The 14,630-nt window shown below is 37.9% G+C and overlaps 1 protein-coding gene across 1 annotated transcript; it reads left to right on the top strand.

Moving 5' to 3' along the window:
• The first annotated feature begins 3,605 nt into the window (after positions 1-3,605).
• LOC134848292 (basic salivary proline-rich protein 2-like) lies at positions 3,606-14,288 on the top strand. The gene is made up of 8 exons (XM_063865686.1): positions 3,606-3,626; positions 7,746-7,948; positions 8,016-8,102; positions 8,175-8,402; positions 8,465-8,581; positions 8,645-8,869; positions 8,946-9,704; positions 13,291-14,288. Exons 2-8 carry the CDS (start codon positions 7,750-7,752, stop codon positions 13,587-13,589), a joined length of 1,914 nt encoding a protein of 637 aa, XP_063721756.1. The 5' UTR covers positions 3,606-3,626; positions 7,746-7,749; the 3' UTR covers positions 13,590-14,288.
• Positions 14,289-14,630: the final 342 nt, after the last annotated feature.

The following is a 14,630-nucleotide window of genomic DNA, read 5'->3' as shown; positions in this document are numbered from 1 at the left end:
AGTTTCTAACAAGGAAGGTTGTTAGAAGGTTTAAGTCACTCCGGAGGGTTACTTCGGAGGGTTGTTAAGACACTTAGCCTACTCCGGAGGGTTACTTCGGAGAGTACCTTGGTCACCCAAGAGACTTCGGAGGGTCCCCCTTAACTCACTAAGTAGGGTCAACAAAAGGCTTAATATGCTCCGGAGGGTTACCTCGGAGGGTTCTTCCAAAATTTTCAAGTTTTTGAAAAGGGCCTTCAGCTAGCTTAAGAAAGCGACAAAACAAGCTAAATTCCTTATGGGGTGTTGTTTTTAACTCCTTCGGAGGGTCTCGTGGAAAATCTCTACTAAGGAGGGTTGCTAAAGGGCTTAAGTCACTCCGGAGGGTTACTCCGGAGGGTTCCGCAAAAATCAGGAAAAAGGGGTTAATTTATGGCAATAAAGCCTCTGAATGCGGTGTAACTTGCTTAAAACCAGGTTGGTTGACACGGCCAACCTTCCCAGCAGGATAAAAAGGTGTTTTGATAAAATTTTCTGCCGCTCGGAGGGTTACCTGTAATTTGGACCCTCCGAACCAACAAATTCTAAAAAATTTTTCTTTTCCGAGATTATCATTCCAAAAACGGTTGCGGTCCGGAAAAATGGTCCAAAATTTCGACTTATGGTACCAAAATTATCCCGATCGGTTGGCTAGTCTTTGAGAAATTGCCAAAAACGTGTTTGTCCAAATGGGCTTTTTTCACCACCTACATAGGTTCTGAGAAGATTTTTCCGCAATTCCTGTTGAAAGTGCCTAAAAATAATTGAAACGAGCGTAGTAGCCCTGTGCGGCACTGGAATTATGCAAAAAACCGGACCAAAATTGGTTTGGAGACAAAATTTGGCCAATAACTATCAAATTTGGACCCTCCGACTCCTTCCTTTTCCAATCCTTAAGTCGTTAGCTCTATCCACGGAGCTAATCGGAGGGTTTTTCAAAAATTTTTCTGGCAGCCGAGCACGTTGTACTAGCACGCTCCTAATACAAAAAATTTTATTGCTCTAACTCTAAAAACTCAAAAACTCGATCCCCAAAACAGATTGACAAAATTCAGAAAATTATCGAAAGTTTGATCGAAAAATTTTGGTTTTTTCCAACTTTTGCTGAGTCTTTTCTCACGCAGTTTCTTTAGTTAGGGGGATCGAACTACGTAGTTACTCACTATATAAAAGCTTTTTGCTGTTCGGAAAAGCTCGGATATCCAAAAATTTGGGGGTCTACAGTTTGGTCGAAAATCGATAATTTTCGACAAAATTTGGGTGTTTCTTGGGTCTAATTAGGAGATAAGTAATATATAATGAGGATGATAACCTATTAGTAGTCGTTAATGAATAGTACTATACCCTCCTTTGCACCAAAATACCCGAATTAAGACCCTTAACTCGGAAATTTGTAATCGATGGAGGGTACAATCGGACCGCGCCAATCGTGCCCCCCCACCACTTAAGTTTTGATGAAATAGTACCCGAACGATACCAAAATTGTTTCAACGATACCCAACAGTCGTTCTGGATGTTGTCCTTGATGTCCTTGTTGAGTGTGGAACACGTCGGTCAGCTTGCCACTCTACCCTCCGGCCACCGGCAAAATCACCATTAACGTGCTTAAATACTCAAATTACACGCAAGGGAGGGTATCCAACTCTTCACCAAAACACACAATCTTTCTATCAGAAATGATATAAATCAATCTGAAACAACAACAAATAGGAAAGTCAGATCACATCTCGTCAGGAAATAACATATAAACTGTCACTTTATGTTTTTTACTGTTTTTGGTCTTTTTTGGATTTTTTACTGTTTTTTGTACTTTTTTGTTTTCAAATTAATTTATTTTTGGCTTTTTCTTGGTTATGCATTATTTTTTTTTGGTTTTACGCTTTCTCTTTAATTGTTTTTGGTCCCGGGACCTTGGGACAAGCGGGCTCATGACTTCCCACCTGACCCTTCGGCCCCCGGAATTTTCGGTGTTAACTAAGTTAAAAAGCTAAATAGTACTAGACGGAGGGTACGCACCTTCCCCCTAGTACAATAACGGTCATTAAGGCCTCTAACTCGGGCATACGCCCGGAGCGGAGGGTTCGTCGCTGAAACGCTTGCTGATCATGATGGTCTTATGCCTTTGACAGGCCCACCCAGGAGCGCCATAAAAACGTCTATGTAACATTCGCCCAAATACTACACAGCGACGGAGCGTAGAAAAAGTACCTATTAACAACTGGCAGGCGTCAGTTACCTTAATCCTACTCGTTTTTCACCGTCTCGACCTTGCCAGTTGATTTTCTGGTCTGTTTAGGGCTAAGTAAAAAGTTACTATTTTTAGGCCATCAGTCAAACGACTTTTGATCAGCTTTCGTTTGCATGCGAACACAACCACATAGCTGAGTCTCGGATCCTCAGACTACGTGATTGGAGTAATTTTTCTTTACTAAGGCCTTTATTCGTTTTCTTTCGTGTCGCCCGGAAGATTGCGCTGTGCCAATCTGGCAGAATGGCACAATGATATTTTTGACCTTCTGATACCAAGGAAATTTGATTGTGTGTTAGCATTTTACATGCACTTCATTTTTAATCAATGAACGTCATTCCGTGCAAACATTTGAGTTTAAAACTGTCAAACCAACAACTCAGAATTGCGATAGGACTTCGATTAGGCTCATAAATATGCGAACGGCGTAAATGCGAGTGAAAAAAAAAAGACGTTACCGAAGTTAGTTTGCATAGTCTTTCTTGCCTCGAAAGTGCAGGGAGATTCTCTAGGCATTCAAACCTGATTGCTCTTATAAAGCAGAATTTATCTTCTACTCACATTCAGTCTATTTTAGAACCACGACACCTCTACAGGACGGATCATAAGCGACCAGACAGTTTGACGCTCGTTCAATTGGCTGTTGGTAAGCAGCTCTTGTGGTACGTAACGGTAGTAGACTCCTTAGCTCCTTGTAGGATTAATGCAGCGTCTGTTTGTAACCCTGGTGCGGCTGCCGCTGGAGCGGAAGAGCGAAAAAATGACAATTAAAAAATCTAGTAGATGATGGGTATCTTCTTCAACCGCTAGCTTTTGAGATTCAGGGCGCGGCCGGCCACAGCACAGAAATTTTGTAAGAATCTAAGCATATGCACTGAGGAACCCAGAGCAGACAGCTTTTTAAAACAGAGAGTCTCCATGGCAATACAGATTGCGACCGCCGCTTGCGTACTCGGAACAATAAATGACAAAATAACTTTCGACGAATTTTTTTGTTTGTAACCCTTGTATATTATATTTTCTCGTGTCTTATTGAAGAAACGTAACCCGTATCGATTTTAATTGTAAGGACATCAACACTTGTCATCTTTTTTTAATCATTATCACTTCCATATCTAGAAAATTTCAAGGATCTTGACTGGAATACGCGATGAAAGGACTGCTGGCTGTAACCTCGGTTACTATGGTACTTTTGACCTTCTGATTGGAAGTTTGATTGTGTGTTAGCAATTGACATGCACTTCATTTTCAATCAATGATATTTGATGCGCCTTGTCATGAATAATGGTTATTATGGTCGAAACTTACCTAAGTTTATGAAAACAAACTGCCTAATTGTTGTGATAAACTTATTAAATAGTTTGTTTTCAAATAAAATATGCCTGGTACGAGGTCAAGATTGGCATCAAAGAACCATGAGATGTGCAACATCTGTAGCAAGCCAAACGGTGATAACTGGATATCGTACGATTTATGTGAGAGGTGGACTCATAGTGAGTGTATGGACTACTCTGTGGATGAGTACAAATTCCTGGAACGACTGCAAATGTGAAATTTATGTGTCCTGGTTGCTCAACTACCGGATCAAAACTGGGCGGTGGGAAATGTCACGAGGACATCACTCGTGGTATTGAAGAGCTGATGGATAAACTTCAAATAGCCAAGTCGGTAATGCAGTCAATCGCAGATGCATCGAATGCTCCTCAAAACCAAAAAGCTAAGTATTCAGATGTGCTTAAATCAGGTAATGAATACGCTCTTGAACTACGTTTTAGCGGCATACCTGAATACAAAAGTTCGAATGAAAACGAAAAAGTAGAGAGGGCTAAAATTTTTGAACACGAGGAAAAAGCCTTATGCGAATGCATAAACAAATTGGGTGTTAATCCGAATGAAATTTCTTCATTTCGTAGACTTGTTAAATTTGACCCAAACTTTAAAAAACCCAGGCAGTTATTAGTCAAGTTTAGAAACATGTATACAGTTGACAAAATACAAACTCGCGCATCAATGCTGAAAACTTATGAACCAAGATATATGGGTGTGAATTACGCTGTTTTTATATCGAAATCCCTAAATAAGGATGAACAAGAAAAAGAACAGCAATTGCTGAAAAGAAGGAGAGAACTATTAAATAACGGAAGTGATCCAAAAAGTATCAAAATTCGGAAAGGTGTTTTGTTTTCAAATAACAGAGCCGAAACCACATCAGACTGACTATTGAAAAATTCAGGGGATATAGAAGTAATTTGTTACAATATCAGAAGCATTTTCAAGCTGGACTGTAGAAAAACTTTTTCAAATTTTATACTTTTGAATAACCTTGATATCGTTTGCTTATCCGAAACCTGGTTAACAACTGAAATATTGGAGACAGAACTATTTTTAAATGAATATAATTGCTTTCGATCTGACCGAAAAGCAAAAATTGGCCAGACATCACATGAACTATGATATGTGTATAGAGATCGTTTTGACAAACGGTTCAGTCGTAGCGTGCTATGTCACTTTAGCAAATCTAAAAATTTTGGTCATCTCATGTTATCTGCCCCCTGCAAACAGTAAATATTCACTTAATACAGAAGATATACACAAGATGTTTTCAGAAATTTTGAAACTCAGAAGTAAACGTGACGGTTTGATTATTTATGGGGATTTCAATTTCCCAACAATAAACTGGAGTAGCACTTCTTTGCAAAATTTGATTGAAACCAATTTTCTATTTTTTATCGAGAAATTTGATCTAATTCAAAAAATTGATTTTCATACAGCTGCAACAGGAATCCTTGATCTGTTTTTGTGAGTGAAAATATTCAAGTTACTGATATTTGCAAATTTCAAAATGAAAATAGTTTCACAAAAATGTCAAACCATTATCCGATAAAGACGAAATTCCATATTGAAATATCCTGCTTATACCAGCGAAAATATGTTAAGGAGTCAACATTGAGTTTTTGCAACGGTGACTACAAATTATTGAATGATTTAATTATTGAAAACCCCTTCGATACTTATTGCTGGTCAAATCCAAATGTCATAGTAGAACATTGGTACAAATGGTTGTTGGATCTTTTATCGAGTACGATACCTAAACGCACAAAACATCATACATCCTTACCCCCCTGGATTAGTCAATCAACCTCCCATATGATAAAATGTTTGAACACTGCTCGGAAAAAACACAATGAGTCACATACTAAAGTAGTGTTATTAAAATCGAAAACAGACCAGCTTATCAAAATCGATAAAGTTAGTTATGAGGAATCCATGGCAGCTGAAAGATCAACCGGCAAACTTTTCAAATATTTTAGGGCTTTCCGAAAATCAGTTTTGCCTAGTATAATGCATTATCAAAACGAAAATGCAGATACGGATGTCTCAAAAGCAGCTTTGTTTTCAAAACTTTTTGCATCAGTATATGTGGAGTCGTCAATTTTTAACGAAAACCAATGCAGTAACAAAAATCAACCAATTTTAGAAAATATCGATTTTTCAGAACAAGATATTTTTGAAATATGCAAACTGTTGAATGTAAATAAAAGCAAAGGACCGGACGATCTACCTCCTTTTCTATTCAAAAATGCAGAAACATTATCTCATTCAATCTATCAGATATTCCGAAAAATTTCTCAAACCTGTATTTTTCCCGCATGTTGGAAAAAAGCCATCATTAGCCCTTTGCATAAAAAAGATGACAAAAGTGACATTGCAAATTACAGACCTGTTTCTCTGCTCTCAGTAATCTCGAAAATTCTAAAACGAATAATTTTCAAGCGATTATATGAACATTTTGAAAAGATTTTCCACAAGGCACAGTACGGATTTCGGAAAAACCGATCGACCATTGTTCAGCTTTTAACGTTTTTGCAGCTAGTCTATAACGGTCATGAAAATGGCGATAGTATCGAAACGGTTTTTACAGATTATAGTAAGGCTTTTGACCGTGTTGACCACGGAATTTTGTTGCGGAAATTATTCGAACAAGGAGTCAGGGATAAAAAACTTGAAATTAATTAAATCATACCTAACAGAAAGGTCTCAAGTCGTACGAGTAAATGGCGAAATATCAAATTCAGAAAAAGTAACGAGCGGTGTACCCCAGGGCAGTATTTTGGGACCCTTGTTTTTCTTGGTTTTCATAAATGACCTGCCTGACAAATGCAATACAGTTATACCATTTTTATTCGCGGACGATGTCAAATTCATTAGCATAAATTTGGTGAGGGATGAATTTCAAAAAGACCTTGACAATGTGAATCTACGGACCCTGGAAAACAATATGCCTTTCAACGTAGATAAATGTACGCACCTGAATTTTGGGAAAAATCGATTTTCTTTTAATTTCAATAATGAACAAATAGCTCATGTAGACTGTCAGAAAGACCTTGGACTAATCGTATCAAATGATCTAACATGGAGCCAACATATGGAAAAAGCATGCGTAAAGGCAAACAGAGTGTTTTTCATGATAAAGAGGAATACATCAAATCTACACTGGAAAGCAAAATTAAACCTGTATAAATCGATGGTCATTCCCGTAATAATGTATGCTAGTTCTTGCATAGGTCTAAACATATACGTCATGACACAATACGAGATAATTTAAAAAAGGGCGATAAATTGGATTTTGCATCGTAAACATACCAATTACAAAGATAAACTTAAACGACTACAAATTTCACCACTGCCCATGTACATAAAATTGAACAACCTGTTACTGCTGGCAAAATTAATTTTGAAACGATACGATACTTATATTATTGATGTTCCACAATACATAGATTTCTCTCGCTATCCTATATTTCAGCTAAAGCGTCCATCAAAGTACAGGTGTGAACGAAATTTCTTTTACCAGACATGTCGTCTTGCGAATGCACTTAGGATAGATTTGCGAAATTGGTCTGGACTGAAAGGCGCCCTGCTCAAAGTGTTCTGGAACAAAATTGCACTCTATGACGAAAGAAATAAATGCACATGGAAGCTTGCATGTGATTGTGCGACAAACAATTGTAGAACTAGACTCGCGATATGAGACGTGAAGGATGACAGGGGCCTGGACCCCTTGTGGAAACACTAAATCCCTACTACTACTACTACTACTACTACTAACATTTTACAGATGAACAATTCACGTTATTTGATTTCTTCGGATCCCTGGAATTTCGGCCTCAAAGTCCCGTTTTCCTAGACCGTTTCATGCCAGGGGGCCTTTTTTGTGTCTATCGCAATAATTTCCTCTTATCGATCCATTTTAGCCGTAGTGGGAGTCCGGGAGTATCTGTCATAATAGCTGTCCCTTCGCCCGGGCACCACTTTTGAGTAGATTAAAATGGTCGTTGAATACTGGTACTTCCTTTTTTTGCAACAATAGAATGCTCCTGGTATCAGTAGTGAATTGCACTGATTGATTGCAGATTTATTAATTTCTTTGGCTTAAATTTGTAGCCGGAGACAACTTTAAGTAGTTGTTGTTTTTTAGAAAAATGTCGCTGCTTGGGCCGAACAAAAAAATTGTGTTAAAAATCAGGAAGTATTCCTCTCTAAGGACGTTAGAAGAGGTTCGAAAAATAGTTTTGAATGCCGCGGACGAACCAATGACTCTCGATGAATTGTGTTTGATGTGCCAACGTATTTTTCACTTGTCTCCGGCGGTCCAATTGTCCATGAAATATGTTGATTCAGGTTGGTTTATTGGCAGCTTACATTTTCTTTTGACATATCATGTTGAGACTATTCAGTAAATTTTCAGAGGGCGACCAAATCAGCTTGACAGATAATTCGGACTTAGTTTTTGCTTTGATCGACAGTGGAGACTACCTGAAGATCAATATTTATCGTTAGTCTATTTTTGAATTTAAATGAGGGTCTGATTGTGCCGATTAAATGTGAATATGGATCGTCGTTTCAGCGGAAGAAGAGGTTACAGGAATTGAAGTAAAAGGTGACCAGGTTGTAATGAGCAGTGCTAAGCTGCACGAGTTGAAAAGTGAAATGTCTTCAGTTTTGAATAAACTATCTTCCTGGATCGGGCAACTTGAAAATGTCGAGTTTGTGGCATCGAAAACTTCAACTGCATCGGGTTCTTCGAGCAGAAAAGAGAAACGAAGTAGCAAAGAAAGCTCCAAAAATGCGCACGGTAACTTGAGCTTGAAATCATTAAAAAATTATGATACTTTTTTCAATCATGAAAGAATTTAGGTGAGAAAGAACATAATGTCGCAATCAAAAGTGGAGCTGGCAAAGAATTTGATCCTCTGCAGCAACAAGTTCAGAATAGCTTCAACCAAAATTCAGCTACGGATAAAGCATCTGAAAGTTGGTATTGTTGACTGCAGCTTGCGTGCAGTTTTGGCTAAGTCTAATCTCTCATATATTTAGGTGTTTTTGGTGACAACCAAGTGAATGATTTGTCACTTGAGTCATCTGCAGGAGTTAATGTACAATCGAATTCTCCTGGAAACGAAAATAACTCAATGGAACAGGCTCCAAGTGAGAGAAATAACATGGGCTCAATGCAAATGAATCATAATGCACCACCTCCAGGCAGCGCATTCAAACCGAATGTATACCCCGGTGCAAACGATCATCTGAACAACTTGGACGGTAGAAAATTGAAGTTATTTTGCTAGTTTTACAGCTCGTAAAATTTTCTTTTTATCATAGAAGCATTTGTTTATAGTATCACAACAGCTTGACGATGGACAGCGGAACTCTGCTGCGCCATCGCCTGCAATTGACAATATGCAAGGGGTCCAGTTTAATTCCGACGTGAATTCTTTGAGTCGGTCCAACGCTCCTGCACAAACCCCTACGTCAATGAGCGGTGGCCCAGGAAGCCGGCCACCACCTGATAGTCCTGGAAACTCAATGCCTCCTTTTATGCCACCGAACAGCAACATGGGAAACGTGAACATTTCTGGAGGGCCACCCAAGATGGCGAACAGTCCTGCTCCTCCTTCGACTTTCGGCGGAACACCAGCACCTCCTCCTGGTCAGTACGGAGGACCCAATTTTGGCCCTCCAATGAGCTCAAATGGATCGCTGCCGCCTCCACCCAGTTCTAACGTGGATTCAAGGCCTCACTCGCAGACGAGTTACAACGGATATGCTCCTTCGCCAGGTCAAGGTCCAAATAGCAGCATGGCGGGGCCCCATCCCAGTATGATGCATCAGCCTCCGTATTCAATGGCGGGAGGCATCGCACCTCCTCCTATGATGATGGGACAACCAGGAGCTCCTCCTCCGTCAATGAACATTCCTCGAGGGCAAATGATGTTCCAAGGTGGAAGTAGATACCAGGTACCGGCTTTCAAGGGATCATCGACACCGTTGCAGACACCAAGCGGCGATTCCAACGGGGGTCAAATGGTAAACTCGAATGCTCCACCAATGGGAGGATCTCCTTTTATGCCACCGACGAATTACCCGCCTCCCCGGGGTAAGCTTTTTATGTTTTTTTTTAAAATACAGACAGTACAGTTGAATAAGATAAGCGTAAATTAGTAGTAAATCTTCTTCCATATATAACCCGAAAATAACTTTTTTCACAGTATGGTCATTTTTATACGGATGGTGTATTTCAAGACATGCTCAATTTCTTGAAAATTCAAATAAAACTACTTTCATTTAGGTAGTAAATAAGTGCAGTCAGTTTCCAATAGTAATTATTTAAGCCTAGTTTTTGTCGGTTGGTTTTCCGTTTTTTCAAATGGCATTTATTTTGTTTAGTACTTCACACTAACTTTGTAAAGCAATGATGTTATTTAGAATTTATAATTTCTCACTACATTGAAAGTTCTGTAATTTGTCATTTTACCATTTCTGGCTTTAAATATTTTTTTTCCTATTAAACGGTTTCGGCTAAAAATTTTTGTTCGACAAAATCAAAACATTTTTGTTCGACGAAAGGCAAAAGTGTTCTGTTCGATGAAATCAGGGAATATGAAATTGTTTGGGAATTCATTTTACCCTCAGTATCGCGCCCGCAAAAAAAAACTTTTTTAAACGCAGGCTTCGAAGCGGGGTTCAAGTTCCCGTCGTTTTTATTACTCGTAAACTGAAGACAGTTCTCTCACCGCTGAAATCGAAAATTCAGAGTAACCTAGGTAGTCATGTGGTTTACTAAATCATTTATCCTGGTTGTGAAGCCAGCTACGTCGTGCAAACTGCTCGACACCTGACCAATCGCCTGTAGAGCTCTCTCGTATCTCCTCTCCCGTTGATGATTATTTCTTACACTGTACTGGCAATAGCAGCAACATATCAGCAAAGATTATTGATAAATCAAGAGACACTGAAATTACTAGCCCTCGAGGCTTTACATATCAACAGTAGAAAACCGGCCATTAGTAGAACGGAGGAGTACCGCTCACGTTAAGTCACAATCCGGGTGTAATGATTCCATAGTCTCATCTTGTTTGATGATTTGATAACTTATTTCCATCTTCGTGCTTATTTTTATGTCTTTATTCTGTTTTTTTTGTCTTCTCATGTTATTTCTCATGTCCCGTTTTCCGCTTGGTACATGAGGTTTTTGCGCGCAACTGTTTGTATTTTTATTAGACTGATAATGAGCTATATTAATTATAAGCGTTTTCAATAGAGATTGCACATTGGTTCCTTCCCCTGAGCATCGACATTAAAAAATTGTGGAAAAGTTTTTTCAGTGTCGAGAAAAACTCTTTTGAAAATTTGAGTTTTTTGGTCTACTTTCGAGCAAAAAAGGTGTGCGAGTAGGCTTAAAATAGCTAATTTATGCTTACTTTAAGCCGTGAAAATTTAGGTTTTTTTCGAGTAGAGTTAGTTTTTACCCTTGCGATAAGCAAGGCTATTGCAATCGGGAACTAGTTTTTTCCCATTAAAAATTTTGTTGACAGGTTTTATCTTATATATATTAAAAACTATACCTGTCCAAATGAATCAAGTCTAGTTTTCGAACAAAAACTTGCCAGAACAGTAGAATGTGAAATAAACATGACTATTATTCGTTTTTTTTTTCGCTTTTCTATTCTTTTTTTCTAGAAAAACTGTTTTCCAATGTGTCTATTTTATTCTGACTGTCGAGTTTGTCTAAATTCTGGAAAGTTTTTAGTTGTATTGCTTAAGACTATGGTCGGAGCACGTAAAAATACTCTTTGGAAATTTTGAGACGCTTCGAAATTTTGATGCATATTTAATTAGCCTCTTTTTTCCTTTCGCTATCTTGAAGGGACTTCCGAATTTTCAATGGGTGGAACGTTTGACTCATTTTTTCTTTTTTTTATTCGCTAAATCTGAAATTCAGATTTCAATGGAAAGAACAGGTAGCGCAGATCTCTTCTGAATAAGCCGCTAAGACCTATTTTTTACAGCAAAAAAGTTGTGGCCTCAAAACTGGTCATTTTTTGACAGTTGTCATTTTCCGACTTCCATTTCATAACTGGGTTTAAGAGTTCAATTGAAAAAACTGTTTGTGGGATTTTCGATGCTACGACCTTATTTTCTCGAAAACTGCCCTCCCAAATCTGGGTTTAAAGAATCAATCGAAGAAACAAGTTTTGGTTTCTCGCGGTATAGGCAACTAAGCTTCAGTTTTTCGAAAAATCAAATATATTTCAGTTTTGATAGTTTTTTGGAAACTTTGATTCTTTTCTCAAAAAAATAATGTGATCTGATTTTGTGAGTTGAATTGAAATGAAGGATTTTAGGAATACTCCTTGCATTGGCTCATTTGCCCTATTTTAATAGGAAAAAAAAGACAATTGCTTTAGAGAAGTCAAACTTTACTATTTATGAAAATTTTTTGACTTATCTTGAAAAACACCTTTCAGTTTTTAGGTTGAAAATTCAATCGAGAAGCTTTTTTTAGGAATAGAATCTGTGTATCAGCTGAACCATATTTTTAGTAGAATCAATTTCCAGATTCATGGTTTACTGAAGATAACAGATTTCGGACTTCTTTGCTGCATAAGCTCGTACGCCCTTACTTATTTGTAGCCTGCGGGATCTGAAAAAATCTGAGATTAAGGTTTTTGTCGAAGAAACAGGATGCAAGATTTTTCATGTTAAACTTGCTGCTCTATGATTTGTAAAATTTGTTATGTTGTTAGGAAAAGTCCCGTTCTGAAATGTACACCGTTTTTTGCAATTTGGTAAATTTCACTTTTCTCGAAAACTACCCTGCCAAAACTGAAATTTAGAATTCAAGGGGGTGGGAAAATTTTTTTAAGTCTCGTTCATTTTTGTCAGTTCTCATGTGTCTATTATAAGGTATAGTTTTTCCGGTATCGTGATGGTTTTTTTATCCAGATAGGTTTTCGAGAAAAGTACCTTAGGCTCCCCCCATCTCCAACAAACATCAATATTAAGTAGAGATTTTATAGGATTAAAAATGGAGATCAAATATGTTTGCCATGGCTTAATTTTTCCGCTTGCAAATCGGGCAGTGGGTGGTGAAAAGGAAAATCGGAGAAATAGCTGGCATTTTCAAGTGCAATTGCAATCAGATTCGGCTCTTTCTCCTGAAAAATAAATTGGCTGTTTTTTTTCCACTCCCTCATCCACCATTCAAATTTTCCATTTTTTTATGTTGTTTGACGTGTTATTATGGCTAAACGCGTGATGGTAATATGTAACATAGGGAGAACAAATCAGTTCACAATTTTTTTGCTCACCATCCCAAACTTCATTGCGTTATGACAACTTTATAATGGTTTTTAAAAATTGATTTCCAAATGTGGGGGAAATCCAGTTTTTACATTTTTGATTTGTGAGTTCCCTGCTGAAGAAAAAGGTGTCTTTTCATCCAGTTCATTTTAGTTAGGTTAGTTTATGAAAACGTCAATCATAATTGTTTCAAAAAATTGAGAAAGCTCTTTAACATGGTGTAATTTGCTCTATGAAAGTAGAAAGATTGAAAAAGTATCAGTCGCTTTTTTCTTGTTTCCTTCAATTTTTGATTATATATTTAAACTGATCGATCTCTGGTTGTTATTTTTTTTACAGATAAGTTGAGTTAATTGATAAATCTCAAATTGTCTTTATAGGATCATCAGGAATGCCACCTCCGCCATCCTCGTCAGCTGGTCCTCCAAACGGACCCCAACCATCCTACGGAATGAACCCGATGGGAAACCACATGATGAGGATGCCCGGGCCACCACCCATGGGGGGAGGTATGATGCCACCACATCATAGTGGGGGACCTGGAAACCCAATGATGCCCCCACCTCCGATGGGCATGGGCGGATACGGGGGCGCACCAGGAGCTCCGAATGCGAACGGACCTGGAGGACCTCCGTCAATGATGCCACCACCACCTACATCATTCACGCCATCATCGTGAACTGAACTTATTTAAAATGACCGATATAACGATTAACGAGTAGTGTAAATTAGTCGATTCATGAAATTGATTCTGTTTTCAACATTGACCATAAAAGAGTTGTTATTGGAAAGTAATTAATGTGGCTGGTGTAAATGATGGTCAGAAGCTTCAATTTTTGTCTGCCTAATTCTCAATAGAATCATTTTTTGAAAGCGACCCAGCGGAACAACTAGCCAGAGCTTCTTATGAGAATGGTATTTGGGCACTGTAATTTGGAGCAGATTTTGTTATTTTTTAATCTCTTCATTTTTGAATATGGGCGTTGACTAAATATGATAAATAATTAAGCTATTAAACCATTTTTTCCAATAGTTTTCGTTAATTTTCTCGACTTAGTGCGTGTGTTTAATAGCTGAAATTATAAAAGTGTTCTCAAATTACAATACCAATAATGACCGAAAAGTTGTAAACTGATACATTTTTGAGTATTGTTAGCTTGACCGAATATTGGTTGAGGATTTCATCACTAGTGACGGTTCACTGTTGAGGCTGTGTAAATTAATGTTAGAGATAACTGCTTATATATCAATCATGAGTTGTGCTTAAATATGTAAATGATCATTTTAATTGTGGTTATTAGAAATGAGTTGACAGTATATTGATTTATTCCTCCTTGGCTGTATGTCAAATAATTTTTCAATTAAATGTACCGAACAATTATCTTGAAACGGTCAGTATCAACTTGGCTTTCCCTCGTTATTGACAGTCGTTGTAGATGCAATAAAACGCGCCTAGAACTCTCTCCTGGTTTAAGTTGAGCGTAATAATCACTGGAAATTATAATTGCCACCGACTTGGAATTTAACAGGTTTTTTTGAGACGCTTTGGAAAAATTTTCGCAAATTTTTCTCGAAAATTACTCTGATTTTTAGGAAAGTGGTACCAATGGAAAGAAAGGCCACTCCGGCATCTTTTTTCCTTGCCTCACGTTCGATGGCCTTCGAAAGTTTTCGGTAGTTTAGATATATTTTTTTTGAATTTCGGCATGCCAAAAATTAC

The sequence above is a fragment of the Symsagittifera roscoffensis genome, chromosome 6 (assembly GCF_963678635.1).
Source record: "Symsagittifera roscoffensis chromosome 6, txSymRosc1.1, whole genome shotgun sequence".
NCBI lineage: Eukaryota > Metazoa > Xenacoelomorpha > Acoela > Convolutidae > Symsagittifera > Symsagittifera roscoffensis.
Note: the sequence above shows the minus strand (reverse complement) of the source record. Positions and strands in the feature narration are given on the sequence as shown.